Genomic DNA, 15,972 nt, shown 5'->3' with positions numbered 1-15,972 from the left:
TCATACCTTACTTAGGAATCGAACAAGTTCATTCAAAAATACACCAACCCCCAATGCAAAACAACAACAAAATGTGAGACAAATCATATTCATGCATTTTCCATAGCTGTAAAATTCAGTTTTTCAACAGACTGCACCCTCGGGTATTCACATAGTCTGTTATATATTTGATCAATTACAGTGTACAGTAATACAGCAATTCACATTTCAAATATACAGGTTGGACTTCATGCAACAACAGATCCCGTTTTTTCCAAAATAAATCATTACGGTAAACTATATCATACAACCAACTTCAAATAAATACGTTTTCAACAAGGGATGTTTAAAGACTGCAGCTAGAGCATTAGGAAAATTCTATATTAATCATTCATAAAGGATTTTAGAAAATACTTCAATGGAGGTGAGAAAAGGGGAAGCTGTACATTGCATGAGTGCCGATCGTCTTTCATCAGTCAAGTTTCGCATCAAGTCAAAGAGCTTAACGAGGCGAGACTCCGAGCGACCAGAGCACACCTCGAGAGATACGCCAAAATTAAGAAACACACACGCGCGCACATGCGTGCGCACACACACACGCACACACACGCAAATCAGGTTGAAATTAGCTAAGAGTAGTGCACTAGAATACACACATCTTCATACACACGTACTGAGAAGAATAGGATCACAGTACCCGTTTAGTGTGATCTAATAGTTTGTCACTTCAGTGTATTACCTGAAATCTTCATATGGTCGTCTATGAAGATGCGTCTGGCTTCCATAAAGGAGTGTATAGACTTCTGTGTATGGTACACAAGACGAGAACTACAACGACGCAACTACTGGATACCGATACCCATAGTTGTTGTTTTTTTTTAGACATGAAAAAGGAAATAAACAAATAAAATAGAATAGAGTAGAATAAAAAACCAAATAAAATAGAATAAAATAAATCCAAGGACCGGATAAAAATCAGTAGTAACATTTTCATGTGCTATTAAAGTGCAATTTAACAAGATTTGCAACATAGTACGTACAAGAAACATGACTGATTCAGACCCCAGATATCCTCCTCCTGTCCTTCCTCTCCTATGGTCACCCCCCCCCCCCCACCGGTCCTTCCCCTGGCCTCCCTTACCTCCGAGGCCCAGCGGGGCTAGCCTCTCCCCTGGGGGGGCCCTGGCCAGTCGCCTGCCCCCCCCCCCCCCCCCACTCTCTCTACTTCCACAGTTCCTGGGAGCTGTCCTCTATGGCCCAGTCTCTGACGTTGGGCAGGTTCAGGGCCTCGCTCTTCACCGAGAGCGAGTTGACCAGTTCACAGTGGAACTTGCGGATGTGCCGGTAGAGGTCGCCGGACTGCGTGAAGCGCCTCTCGCACCACTTGCAGGCGTGCGGCTTCTCGCGCGTGTGCACCACGGCGTGCCGGCTCAGGTTGTGGGAGTACTGGAAGCTCTTCCCGCAGGTGGTACAGGTGTAGGGCTTCTCCCCGGAGTGAGTCCTCTCGTGGCGCTTCAGCGTGTACATGCAGGAGAAGGTCTTGCCGCAGATGGAGCAGGTGGGCACGTTGACGTCGCCGGCGGGCTTGGCCCTCACACCCTCCTGCTCGCGGAAGTGGCTGCTGAGGTGGATCTGGAGGATGTGCGGGCTGGGGAAGACCTTGTTGCACAGCGGGCACATGAAGATCTGCGTGTGGGGCGCGCTCAGCATGCTGGACACGTAGGGCAGCAGGGAGCTGTCGATGCTGGCCGCCTCGGCCTGCGCCCGCTCGCTCTCCGTCCCCAGCACGTCGTCCTCGTCCCCCGTCTTGTCCTCGCGCTCCAGCTCCCCGGCGAGCGATGCCTCGCGGAGCGCCGACAGGTGGGCCTCAAGCCCCAGGCGCCGCTGGGCGGCCAGCCCCAGCCCCGCCCCCACCCCGGCCCCGTGGTGGTTCAGCCCGCCGTTGCTCCGGGGCGGCGTGACCTTGGCGCCGCTGTGCTCCATGTCGTAGTCTCCGCCGCCCGTCTCATCGTCGTCCGAGCCGGCGCTCCTCTCCACCTTCACCTGCACCAGCCCGCCGTGAAGGCTGTCCGGCGTGGCGGCGCCGGCGGCGCTCAGGTACGGGTTAGCGACGGGCTTCACCGACAGGTCCAGGACGCAGTCGGCGTCCGACGAGACCCGGCGCGGCCCCAGCGACCTGTGGGAGCGCAGGGAGCCGGCGGAGCTCCCGGGGCTGCCGGCGGGGGACTGGAGCTTGGCGCCCTCGCCCCCCTGGGCCTTTGTCTCGCCGGGGCTGGTGGCGGCGGCGGGGGTGCCGGCGCGGTCCGACGGCAGCCGCATCCACAACGGGGTGCCCGCTTCCCGCTTGACCTCCGGGTCGTCGTCGTCGCTGGGCAGCAGGTCGGCGGTGGCCTCCGACAGGCTCTCGGCCTTGTCCGAGCAGGAGGAGGCGGCGTCCTCGTCGCGGCGGGGGGCGCTGTCGACCTCGGTGGCCGTCTTCCGCTTCAGCCTCTTCTTACACACCTTGACGATGTCGTACATGTGCAGGTAGCTGGCGGCCGCCAGCACGTCCTCTACCGGCAGGGCCTTGAACTGCAGCTTGCCTTCGTACATAAACTCCAGCAGCAGGGCGAAGGCAGGTGCCGTCACGATGTCGTTGTTGAGGTGAACCACGTCCCTCTTGTCCAGCTGGTCCTTGTAGAAGAGGTGGAAGTACATGCTGCATGACGCCAGGACGGCGCGGTGAGCGCGGAACTGGGCGTCGCCAACCAGGACCGTGGAGTCGCACAGGAAGCCCTGGTGCCGTTGCTCACTCAGACACTGGAGCAAATGTCTGCTGTGGTCTGGGAACTCCATCCTGCCGTCCTCATAACCTGGAACACACAGCACAGCGCGCGCCGTTGAGAGCCAAGCACTGTAGCCGAACACACACACACACACACACGTACCCAACACGGGTTAGAGGCTGCATCACACACGTGTTGGGAGATGTGGGAGAAAAAAAAAAGACTGGTGGTTTTAGACATGCAAAATAGATTTCTAGTGTGTATTGAATCCACTCATTCTCTCTCTCTCGTTCTTCCTCTCTCGCTCTCGTCGTCTCCCTATGCGTGACTAACTGATACAACTATATCCATATTATTACCAGACATTAAATCATCAAAACTGACCACTTTTTCTTCATTAAAATGCCACTAATATTAACAGCACTGAGAAATTATATTTTAAAATTTCTCAGTGAGAATTTCCTCAAAAACATATTCCGAATATCTCCGACAAAAAACTATCCGTTAGCCTGCAGTAGCCTAATTTACACCCGGGACACGAAATCATCTAGATTCCTTAAACCTTAGTGTCTCCAGGTGATTTTACAACAGTGTGTTTCAATGACTTCTACCAGCCAGAGCAGACTCTCCTGTTCAGTCTGATTTCCTCCCTGCCTGGAACTCTCGCTCCCTGCTCACCTCCAGGTTCCTGGTTATTTTTAATAACCCACTTTGGCCCGGCCAGCCCCTTTAGGTAACAGGCTTTCAGGTACACAAACAGTCCTCACGTACACAAGCTAGTCACCTCCTCCTACCAGGACATAAGACGACCAGAGGACGACCAATCAGCCGCAGAAGCACGGCTGCTAAACAAGCCTTCTCCTTTACAAGAAATTTGTATTTTTCATTTTAATACAACTCCTGCTGCTATTCAGAAGAGGTTTTTAAAAAATAAACAAGTTCTACATTAAAAAGTGTCCGTGGAAATGTGAATGTAATGAAAATAAAATCACACCTGTTAATGAAGTTGATTTTTCCTGCCTGAGAAAATATGTGAGTCTCTCTCCCAGCATTAACCAGAGCGGTTAAATTAACTCATTTGAATGAGACTAAACAAGTGTGTGTGAGTGTGTGTGTGTGTGTATGTATGTGTGTGTGCGTGTGTGTGCTGCTACGGCTCCCCTCAGCCCCGCTCAGACTGCCCTAATGAGGGGGCTTATGGGGACAAGGATGTCCCACCCCCCAGCCTACCCCCCCAGCACCACCACTCCATGCTACCCCCCCCACACACACACACACACCCCTCCACCCCCCCTTCCTCAATCTTTCGAGAAACTGCACATCCGTCCCAAAGCGTCAGCCCAGAAGATTTACAATACAATCACTTTAAGTGCCCTGTAGTCTACATCAATCCTAATCCTTAAGATGGCTAAAAATAAAGATTGTAGGGCAGCTCACAAGGTAGCAGCGATCAAATTAGGGGTCTATGAGGACAGTGAGGGCCAGGGAGAAGGAGGCTTACCAACATCTGATCCAGCTGACCACGGACATATGGCAGCTGCTGGCCTGATAAAGAGATTAGGACTAGGAGGAGTGCGATTACAGCTGTCTAGCCAATTCAGGCTGCTCAAATCTGCAAGTTCTAAATTAGTCACCACTAACAGCCAGGGAAAAACTCAGCCCATGCCCAGGGGAAAGAACACATGGGCTTTCAAGTCATTTCATAGTCAATTAGATTTATTTAAAATAAAAAAAAGTCAATTATTGTCAATAAAAATCACTGTTTTCTCCCTCTTGACTCAACGTCCACAACAAAATCTGTCCACAGTAAAATTTTTGTAAAAATGTAAAAGTGTTATTATCAGTCTGACGTGAAATTCTGATCAAAACATAAACATAGGACCCTAGGCCTTCCTGAAAATAAAGACAAATATGAATTAAATAACATTAGTTTCAACTAAGATTACATAACACTATATTTTGTTAAAATTTCCAAAACTAAATTTCTACATTCAACTTAAATCAAGGAGCCAATAATTCAATCAAAAACAACTTAGCTGTTTACAATAAACCAAATAATTTAACCTACCTCTACAGCAATCAATCTAAAAGCCTGGAAACCTCTTCTTGAGAACAGAGGCTACACACCAACACCAACCCTGGATTCACAAGTACAAGTAACTCCACACAAGTATCCAATATCCTACAACAACCATGCCAGAGTAGAGGTGGCTGACACGGGAACAACTCTGGTCTAGCCGGGCATCCCAAACTAAACCACTCCACTGGTCCCTACCCTCTCTCCCCACACACAGACGCACACACTCTGCCTCTCGCACAAGCACAGTACCTGCAGTATGCATCAACTTGATTAAGTCCGTGGTAGTAGAATAGCTTGTCTGGCTGCGGCTCTCAGAATCAATGAGTGGGTAGGAGAGAAAAAACTCAAACTGTGAGGGACAGATGCAGAGTGGAGGAGATGTTGGAGGGGAATGAGATACCTCCTCCTGCACACAGATCCGCACACATACTAACTCCCAGGCTGTGCCTTAGAATAAAAGACTGGGGGATGGCAGCCTGTCAGCTGCTCTGACATCATGTTCAGATGGAACTGCTACCTCCAGCTGTGCTCCCTTTACCGCCATATGCTACTCCTCTACGCTCTTGCCACCAGCCTCGCCTTTTATACAACTTTGTTTCTTTCTCTTCACTCTAAAAGGGGGGTAAGTGTAGTGAGGTGCTTCAGTTGGGGGGGGGGGGCGACGACTGGCCAACAGCCCCACAAGCACTACCTCTGAACTCGGGGAAAGAAGAAGTTTAGAAAATAGGTCTGTGTGAAAACCGACATTTCTTTCTAACCTAGTTTCCTGCGCTGTGAATTTAAATACCCACAAGTTTTTTTTTTGTCCCCCCCCTCTCGTTGGCTGCGCTCCTTCCAGTAACCATAAACAAAGCACAGCGCAGCACATTTGCAACTGACAGATCCACGCAGCTGATATTGTTTTCGACTTCTTTACGGTTCAGTACCCTCGCCATTACCCTCATTCATTTTCCCTAGCCCTTCGGACAACTGGCAGGGGGGGAAAAATGAAATAAGGCACAATGGAAACAATCATAGAGCTCATGAGTGAAATTCTAAACAAAGGATAGGCTATACTAGACTTTAATGGGCCGGCTAAAACTTAGGCGACTAGCTTCTGCTTTCTTTTGTGAAAGGAGCTATTTCGTGAGATTGGAGTTGTTGTTTTTGATCCTATTGGATTTTAATAGGCTATAGCCCATCGGTGGCTCGGCCTTGTCAGTTTATCATCACAAAAACGACATGTAGCCTACCTTATATTATTCAAGATCTCTGAACGGTGTATAAGCAGGCTAGGCTACTATTTAACAATGTATTCTTTTTGTTCTTGAAATAGGATTAAAACCGGAGTAATTCCCTATATGAGAAATATTTACAAACTTTAGCCTACTTGAAATTAATTTCAAATCAATTAATCGCTTATCCTTTTAGAAGGTAAGGGGGTGTGAAATGTGGTTTGACAAAGTAGGCTATAGCATCAACTTTAATTTGAGTTCACAATGTTGCCAAACCCAGGGAGATTGTCGCCACAGCACCATTAGCCGCACAGAGCACGCCGCGTACTAATTAGTCAATAATACACTGAGGCTTGATCACTTCCTATTTCTAATTTGATTAGGCTACATGAATGCTCTTAGAGACTACTGGCATCTCCGTTTACAGATGTCCATTATCCCGCAAAATGAGAAATCAGCAAGAAACAGCTGTCATAATTAGCCACTAGTTTGATCAACTTCAGGAGAGGCAAGCTCCCATCTAATGATTGCTATCCATGCAACTGAACTATCATGTGTCAGCCTTTGTAGGGAAGCACAAACACAACGCCAGACGATGTTTTAAAGACTGAGACACAACATTAGCAAGACGGGCGCGACTACAATAGTCTTGTAGCTAAGCTAGCTTACACACTGACCCACGCAGTCAAGCTAGGTAGGCATGGCTAACAAAAAAGTATCCGATCAACCTGCTGTGTAATTCTCTCCCAGACCAGGCCCAGATGCTATGTGAGCCACTGAAACATGGTCTCGGGGGAGCTTAGCTACATAGCAACTATATGTTTAGACAACAGTCGGCGAGAAAGGATTGTTAGTTGCTACTTTTTCCCCTTCACAGCCCACCCCCGTGTTGATCTCCTTTCATCTCCCTTAATCGGACTCTGGAATTAAAGGCACTTACAGACAACAAGCTCCAATGTCTTCCTGCTTCCTTCGTCAAATCCACTCGGTTGAAAAATAAACTAGATCGACTTTCAACAAATTTCCATAACAACCTGCAGTGGCAGGAAAGACGGGGCGAGGAGCTGCGGCAGCCAGATGTTTCCCGAGCTGTTGCTACTCAACTCCAGGACAGAGGACGCGTCTGACTGGCAGCGCAAAAGCCAATAGTGCTTGTGATAAGAAACGTGAAGGCAAATTGGAAGCAGTCGCTGAAGGGGGAAGAGGGAGGGATATCTCTTCTCGGCGTAGGTTGACACCAGGCAACAGTGAGAAGGCAGAAAAAAGGCCAGGCGAACTGGTTCCCCGAGCAGACTGGCGCAGCCCACGGAGTGAGCGAGAGAGAGCGCGGTGTTAGGTGGGTACTGTAGTCATGCATCAGCCAGGGGAGGAAGGGAGGACAGGTGCATACTCGGCCACACCACCTTCATAATTTCTCAGTATTAAATGGGTGGATTGAGAGCTATGAAGGCTGGATGAGTCATGATGTTTAAGCCAAGAATTATTCATTTTCCGTCATTGTTTTCATAGGCTAGAGGAAGCATATGGTGAAATAGGCTACTTCAAACTGACCAAGTCTGCATGGCTTAGTCCAATGCTATATATAGGCTACAGTAGGCTGCATGAAATAGCCTATAGAAAACAGATTTTATCAACAATATTTTATCAACAGGTATTATCTTTAACAAGTATTTTCTATGCGGTGCCATTAATCGTGATTAGTTTGATCCAAACTGACAACTAGCCTACTAAAGCCCCGATCTTATAGCCTATAGAGTTCTTTAAGTAGGCCGAAGGCTATCTATGGATCGACAGAGGACCTGTTTCAACCGTCCTCTGTGTGGATGATGAAACTATTATATTTCTGTCCATTAATTAGTTTTTGTAAGCAACGAAAAATACGTGCTGTGTGCCAGAATGCAGTCAACAGGACCTCATATCTAGGACACATGAGAATCAACAGGCTGACTAGATCAACTGGTTTATTTTGCCATAAAAGTTTACTTATGCGAATATCATAACAGATGCGTTCGCTCTGTGCGGTCAAGGCAATAGCGTATCCGGACTGGCAGGAAATGTATTATTAGGCTACTTTCGTCCCAGTAAACTAATTGGCGTCACTAATACATTCCAAAACGAAACCGGCTCCACATGTAAATGTATTCACACTCTATGCGATGGGATCATAACGAAATTACATCTTTTAATGCATTATGCAAATAATGACCTCTTTGTGTGACCAATTAGTGCCACCAACTCTGCAGATACAATACGGTCCTTGTTCTGTTAGGAACATAGATTGCTCTGGATATTAACCGTAGGCCTATTACGATTTTATAATCACTTTGTCACCCACCTTAAATTAATTGATTGAATTAATAAGTGCCCATTGAATGAAAAGTGTCCACAGTTTAGGCTATAGCCTACTTTATCTGAAAAGTAGTCTACCTAAACAATAGGCGAATGCAAAAAGTCACTATTTTGATTGAATCATCGCCCAGTTGTAGGTGCTGAAACAGTGTTTATTGGTTCAAGGGAGCTGAGATATGGAAGTTGTGTTTGTGTGACAAGCTCCTTATTCCAGAAGCCCCGTTTTCTCTGTCGAACCTGCAACTATGTGTGTGTTGCATCCCTCCAATCCCACGTGATACATAAACCTTTCTACCTCTCTCCCCCTTTGATCCCCAAATTGTTTTCCAGCTGACAGATGCTAGCGTTGTGCCAAACACTGCGTGCCTGATGTTGGAAATAATATTTAGGCTACCTCAAAACTGCCTTACCGTTAAAAAAAAAAAAAAGACAGTTCCCTACCTCCGTTGCCCATAGATGTCTGTGCGCTATAACAGAGTGGGGCTGTGAGGACAATGACAACATAAAATCAACTAAGGCTGATAACGCTTTGATTTAGCACAGCAAGGCTTGATCCGAGAAATATTCTGGAAGTATGCAATCATTTACAACACTAAAAAGAGAGATACTTATTAATTCCCTCTCCCCATTGCCTCCCTCTTTCACTGTGGATAAAATTACTAACCTTTGTATTTTTAGATGTATATAGCCTACTGTCAGGTGTCATAATTGCCCTGACATCTAAGAGTGAGAGAGAGAGAATGAGAGAGAGAGAGAGAGAGAGAGAGAGAGAGAATGAGAGAGAGAGAGAAATACATGATATGCTACTTTCAGGCTGGCCTTCTTCATTCCTTCCTCTTGAGGTCACTGTGGATTCCATGTTGGGTTCCTCAGCTTTCTGGCTGTACTACTACTGTTTGCCTGTGGTAGCTCAGGAAATGTGTTCGTTTGTTTGGTATAGTAGTAGATATACTTATTCCCTGGGGAAAACGGCACAATAGTGAGGGAAATTGTGACGTTATCTTAAGGGGAAAAGAGGCTGAGGATGTTTTTTTGTGACATTATGCGTCCTTTAGATTTCAGTAAAAATCCTTCATGGCTACAGAACCTGTATCAAAATGAGAGATGTGTGGGAATTGAATGTTCTTCAAGTTGTTGTTTTTTGGGAGTAGGTATTACGTTTTGTTTGTCACAGGGTGTCGGCGACTCTTAGTTTCCCAACTACAGCTTGAAAATGTTTTAGATTTTATATATATATATATATATATATTAAACCTCCACCTTCCATCATAAGGAAGCTGACTTGGAGCCATCAAAGGTCTAGCAAGAGAGAACAGTTTTATTTCTACACATTGATATCTGGCTTTATAGTACAGCAATAAATTAGGAATGTTTACAGTGCCGCATGGTTGCTTTGGACTCCAAACACAACACAACAATCTTGTCCTGATTAAGTAACTCTGCGAGCAGAGAGGTGCAGGCGGTGGTCGTCCAGACAGATGTTGATACTCTGTCGTCTCTGATGAGATGAGAGAGAGAGAGAGAGAGAGAGAGAGGGAGGGAGAGAGAGAGAGACAGAGAGAGTGTCAGTGGCCCCTGTTCTTACAGACAACCAGCAGGAGTGTGGACTATAATCATCCTGGCCCATAACTATGAACATTAAACATGGCAGGTCCATATGGACTCATCTGTCTGTCTTTATCATGGACACACACCGTCACAGAGTTAGTTATGTCATGGATCACCCAGGGGACACAGGAAGGACACGACAACTGTGACTCTCACGTCTTGGGCTGGTTCCACAGACTTCAATTAAGCCTATTTTATGATGATCTTTAATAAAGGGACTTTTTCATTGACGTTTGATGTTGACATGGACTTGTGTGTCAGGGAAACTTGTGTTTGTGGCTTGCAAGGCTTTCTTGAGCGCTGAAGATAGTCGAGTTTCAGGGGGCAGTTCTTGGGGGAGCCGACTAGCCAGCACCCACATCACAGACAACATCACAGGGCTTCAATTATTAATGAGCTATCAATAGCAAAAGAAGCCGCCTGATTGGCCGATGAACAGCTGCTGAGTCTCTGGGCCTCTTAGAGGTGCAGCATCTGTCTGGGGAGATGCGGGGGGGTGGGGGGGGGGGTCTATCTGGTGGGGTAGACATTAGGGGATACAACTGTGTGCTTAACTAGTTTATCTACAGATGGCGGGGGGCGTGGGGTGCGGGATCATCTCCAGAATGCTTAGGAAACATTAGGATCTACGTCTATCAATCAAGCACCTTGCATGATAATAGCCATGCATCTATCATGTGGTGTACAGCACGGGTATCATATGGGACTACAGCTTGTCGTATTGCAGATCTGTAATCGCTCCAGAACGGATGACTTAGTCCCCTGATGACGTTGAGATAAGAGGCTCTCTATCGTGATATAGACTTGGTGTATATACTCTATATGAGCAAAAGTATTGGGACACCTACAGTAGACATTACACCTACAGGACATCAGTGTCTGACCTCACAAATGCTCTTCTGGATGAATGGACAAAAAATCCCACAGACACACTCCAAAATCTTGTAGAAAGCCTTCCCAGAAGAGTGGAAGCTGTTATAGCTGCAAAGGGGGGACCAACTCCATATTTAATGCCTATGAATTTAGAATGGGATGTCATAAGAAGCTCCTGTAGGTGTAATGTAGGTGTCCCAAAACCTTTGTCCATACAGTGTACTGTATCTTCTCTGGAGATAATGAAACAGTGCTATTGTGTGTGTGTGTGTGTGTGTGTGTGTGAGAGAGAGAGAGAGAGAGAGAGAGAGAGAGAGAGAGATAGAGAGAGAGAGAGAAGGAGAGAGAGAGAGAGAGGGAGAGAGGATGTGTGTCAATTCCTCAGTATGAAGGTAGTCCAGATATTGCACCCCCCCCCAGCTAATTCCCTCCCACAGCTGTTGTCTAGTGCTGACATCTGGACAGGAGGCAGCCAGCGTCCCATGCCAAATCTGCACCCTCTGGGCCCTTTACAAACTTAGCAGAGACATCACTTCTCTGTTATATATACTGTACGCCATCTATTGACAAGTGGATGAAATTGTAACAGAGGTGCTTGTGTAATGGGCAGAAAGTCAAGGTAGACTTTATAGCCGGCCTAAGACGAGGCGACAGAACAGTGTCCTCACTTCTCACGCGCTTCCTGGGTGTGTCAGCGTCCAGAGCTGTCCCTTGTCTCCGTCTCTCCTACCCTCTCCTCTCCTGTCTTCTCCTCTGTTCTTCTCTCCTCTCCTTCCCCCTCCTCTCCGCTCCTTCCGTATTCTAGCCCAGAGGGGGGGAGGGGAGGACAGATGCAGAGGCAGCTCTCACATAGCTGGAGGAGGAGATGGCTGACTACCTCTTGGCTTGGAGGCACCATTAACCAATTTGCCTTCCAGATGTCCATCAGTGAGCAGTGGCCAGCACTGCACAGCTCTGGACTGGCTGGAGACCCAGTCAGCAGCGTGCGCACGCACACGCACACACTCACACACACACACACACACACACACACACACACACACACACACACACACACACATACATCTGGGAGAGGAAAAAATAGGCCTCTGTTCCTCAGCAAACACACACATACACACACACACACACACACACACACACACACACACGCACACACACGTTTAGTAGAGGGGGTTTGAAACCATGCTCTTGTGAATAGGTACAGGTAGGCTAGCTCTGCTGATTGAGTCTTGACCAAGTGATGCCATTGGGCAAGAAAGACATCTTCTTGGTCATAGTTCTGGGTGAGTGGGGGACCCGGATCCACTTGAGGATCTCCCCTACTGCATCAGTTTAAATGGAGCTCTACTGTAGCTCGTGATTGATGGGCACATTGATGGTACCATAAAAGATGTATCGCAGCCAAGAAGGGCTCACCAGCCCCAGCAGTGGTGAATTAGGAGAAATGGCACCATATGGAGAATGTGAAAGAGGAGAGGAGTGTTTTAACCACAGCCATTCTGTCTCCTTCTACACTCTGATTGATTACACCTACCCTGCTAGTGTGTGTGTGTGTGTGTGTGTGTGTGTCTTTATTGTGCCTCCTCTGTTTACAGGTACATGTGTGTTTCTGGCTTCGTCCTTTTCTACATGTCTGTGCAGTTGCATTATGTATTGTATGAATGTTTGTGTGTGTGTTTTTATGCATTTCTGTACAGTGTGTGTGTGTGTGTACGCCATAGCCACAACCTCAGCCAGTGCTAACATTCGCCTTGTGGTATGAATTCCCAGGAATGCCTAACCTGTGCCAGCTGTTGGGGACATGCTACGTGTGCCAGCAGCAGCGGCTCTGCCCACCAGATCATCTGTTCCAGCGCCTCCATCTGCAGAGCTTCTGCCCAGGCTCCCCTCCCTGCATCTGGACCTTCTATAGAAGACCTTCCAACAGCGCGCGCCCTGGCCGGCCTGCCAAGCAGCCCAGATGTTCCTGCTGTAAGCCCCAGGCTAAATGAATGGAGCTCCATGCTCATTATTCGGGAGCGGTAAATTGCCCCTCACCCAGGGCCCCCCCCCCCCCTCTCCTCCCACACTTTTTTATTTATTTTTAGGTTTCCTCCCCCAACAAATCATCCATCAGTGTGTGTGTGTATGTGTGTGTGGCTCCAGTTGATGTGAGTGGTTGGTGTCTCTTCAGAGTGGGGGTGTATTGTCGGGAGGGGACGTGGGCGACAGGCAGTCTTTCATGTGAACATCCGCTGATTCCAGCGTTTAGACGAGCTGGAGCTCCATTGACAAGGACAGCGTACTTTTATGACTCCAAGGTGGAGCTCAACCCAGGACTTCATCCCCAGATTGATATCATGGATGGAGTCAGTGGAGCGGTTTTAGCAACTGTTAAGCCACACGACATGAACAGGAAGAGTGGACAGCATTTCCCCTGAAAAACACAACATGTTCAAATCACAAAGCAGAGGGGCACAATTAGCAGGATCATCTGCATAGCTGACGTGCTGGGTGTGTGTGTGTGTGTGTGTGTGTGTGTGTGTGTGTGTGTGTGTGTGTGAATGTGTGTGCCAGGGTGCCCACCGTGGTGGCATCTGCCAGGGTTTAACAGGGTAAGCTCCATGTGTGGAGCTCCACAAGGCTTAGAGCGGCCTCACAGATGGTGATGGAACGTTCCATTCCTGACGTTCCTGGGACCATGAGGTTCCCAGCCGTGGACACTATCTGCCTGAAACCAGGGACACAAACAACAACTGGACAGGAGAGCGTGACATTCCTAAAGGGTCAAAGGTCATGTCAACCAAATAGTCTAGCTACACTAATCGCTGTAAAAATGCAGGTCACATATCAGTGTAGAGGTTTCAGAGATGATCTGAATCATGTTTTCTTTTTATAGACAAAAACAACTGAATAAATAAGTCTACAGCCAGAGGAAAACAGAATTGACATTACATTAGTCATTTAGCAGGCGCTTTTATCCAAAGCGACTAACAATAATTGCATTTAACGCAGGAAAAGCCAATGTACTACTACTTGCCAGAACTCATAAGTGCATCTTCTTTCTAAAACAAGTGACTAAGAGCAGAATCTAGTGCTGAAGGCAAAGTGCAAGAATAGCAATCTAAAATGTGATAGGTGCTAAAGAGGGAGGATCGTTATTACTTATTTAGATCATATACTTTACTGGCAATGATTACAATATGAATTAAACTGATATGGTTTGTTTATATGGATCCACATTAAGATGCATCTGTGCTGTATGAATTGAACACATTGCCTGTAAAAATGTATGGCGACAATTCATACATGGATTTCTTTTGACATCTTGTGGAGGTATTACCTCTCATTCTGCACATATGCTCAAAGATGGACTCATCAAAACATGACGGCCTGCAAATGTAGTGGAGGAGGTTCGGAACCATGATCATCTGAGAATAGTAGACCCACATTTCATCACACGGATGCTCTTTTGGTGTAATGGTAGACGCTTGTGGTTAGCGAGTGAGACCAGGGGCCTATGGAGCGGCTGTAGCTCAGTTGGTAGAGCGGGTCGTTCAGTGATCGAAGGGTCAGTGGTTCGAATCCCAGCTCCAACTGTCCACATGTCGAAGTGTGCTTGATCAAGACACCTAAACCCAAATTGCTCCCAATGAGCAGGTTAGCACCTTGCATGGCAGCTACCGCCATTGGTGTGTGAATGGGTGAATGAGAGGCCATTGTAAAGCGCTTTGAGTGCCACTAAGGTGGAAAAGCGCTATATAAGTGCAGTCCATTTACCATTTACCAGGGTTCGATCCCTGTCATTAAGGGGTTTTCCCAGGCCAGCTCCGGTCCTGGGGGACCCGACTACAACTCTGTTCCAAGAGGCCCGCCACAGAGTTTGTGCCATATGGACAACACCACCGAATCTCCATGGACGACCCATGCCCACCCCCCTACCGCCCACTGCTCTGCAGCTACACCTGTGACTTCTATACACGCCTCATCTGTGAGATGTAAACACTACGGACATATGTTCATGTCATCAACTTAACGCTCTTCGTGAGCCCATGTGACCAAAGTGGAGATCGAACCTGGGTCCGTATTGTGTTAGGTACACCCTAGTCCTACTGTACACACTGTGTGTGTGTGTGTGTGTGTGTGTGTGTGTGTGTGTGTGTGTGTGGTGTGCGAGTGAGGATTTCTCCCAGGCTCCAAGGGAAGACTGTGAGAATTCCCCGAGGGAGACCAAAGAAAAAAAACTACAGATTACAAGAACATGCATGTGTGTGTGTGTGTGTGTGTGTGTGTGTGTGTGTGTGTGACTGTGACTGTGTATGTGTTTGTGACTATATACGCGCGTATCGGGTGGAGGTTTGCAGATGTACTGTAATCCAGAACAAACCAAACAGCGTCTGTGCTCCCAGATGTGCTCCCACACCGAAACCCAGCGGAGACCCCTCTGTCTCAGACCCCCCAGGGCCTCAGGGCCCCCCAGACCCCCCAGGGCCCCAGACCACCAGGGCCCCAGACCACCAGGGCCCCCAGCACAGCAACTAAACCAACAACCTCCCTAAGACAACAGTACAATTTCAAAACACACAGTTCCGTTCCCTGGGAGTCTAGGGGTCATTCCAGCTGTGCTGAGGAGGACGGAGAGCCTGAGAGAGCGGTGTTGACTTTAGAGAGGGGCGTCCCACAGCGGTGGCAAGGCAGCTGGGAGCCAGAGATAGCATAGCGCTCCGTACATGTCCCCCCTCCGTACATGTCCCCCCTCCCCTGAGACTGGCAGCTGTTGGTTGGGCTGTGCCAGTGCTATGCCAGGGCTGTGCCGGGGCCAGGATTGGCAGCGGAGAGATTCCCAGGGTCTGGAAATGAAACAGTCAGATTAAGAGGAAGCCTGTGTGGAATAAAGCAGAGGCAGATAATCAATAGAGCATTGATTTTTCAACTTTGTACTGAAGTTTTAAAACGCCTCATCATTATTCGGGTGCTAGTTCTCTCTCCATCACTCTCCTATAGCGAGAATAACGTAGTTACACTTCCTGTACCAGCAGGGCGGCAGTAGGGTGATATTGAGGAATCTTCCCCATGTGAGCTCCAGGCACGGTCTGCCTCCATGCCATCACCCCAGCCTCACCTT

The 15,972-nt window shown here is 47.9% G+C and overlaps 1 protein-coding gene across 1 annotated transcript; it reads right to left on the bottom strand.

Moving 5' to 3' along the window:
- Positions 1-1,200: 1,200 nt before the first annotated feature.
- Positions 1,201-7,108, bottom strand: zbtb18 (zinc finger and BTB domain containing 18; the record flags this gene model as incomplete). The annotated part of the gene is made up of 2 exons (XM_084461542.1): positions 6,979-7,108; positions 1,201-2,831 (listed from the first exon to the last, which is right to left on the bottom strand). The coding sequence occupies exon 2, from the start codon at positions 2,812-2,814 to the stop codon at positions 1,201-1,203; it is 1,614 nt and encodes a 537-aa protein (XP_084317668.1). The 5' UTR covers positions 2,815-2,831; positions 6,979-7,108.
- Between the last annotated feature and the right edge of the window lie 8,864 nt (positions 7,109-15,972).

The sequence above is a fragment of the Borostomias antarcticus genome, assembly GCF_949987555.1.
Source record: "Borostomias antarcticus genome assembly, chromosome: 2".
Lineage (NCBI taxonomy): Eukaryota > Metazoa > Chordata > Actinopteri > Stomiiformes > Stomiidae > Borostomias > Borostomias antarcticus.
The sequence above is the reverse complement of the archived record's forward strand: the minus strand, read 5'-3'. Positions and strand labels throughout refer to the sequence as shown.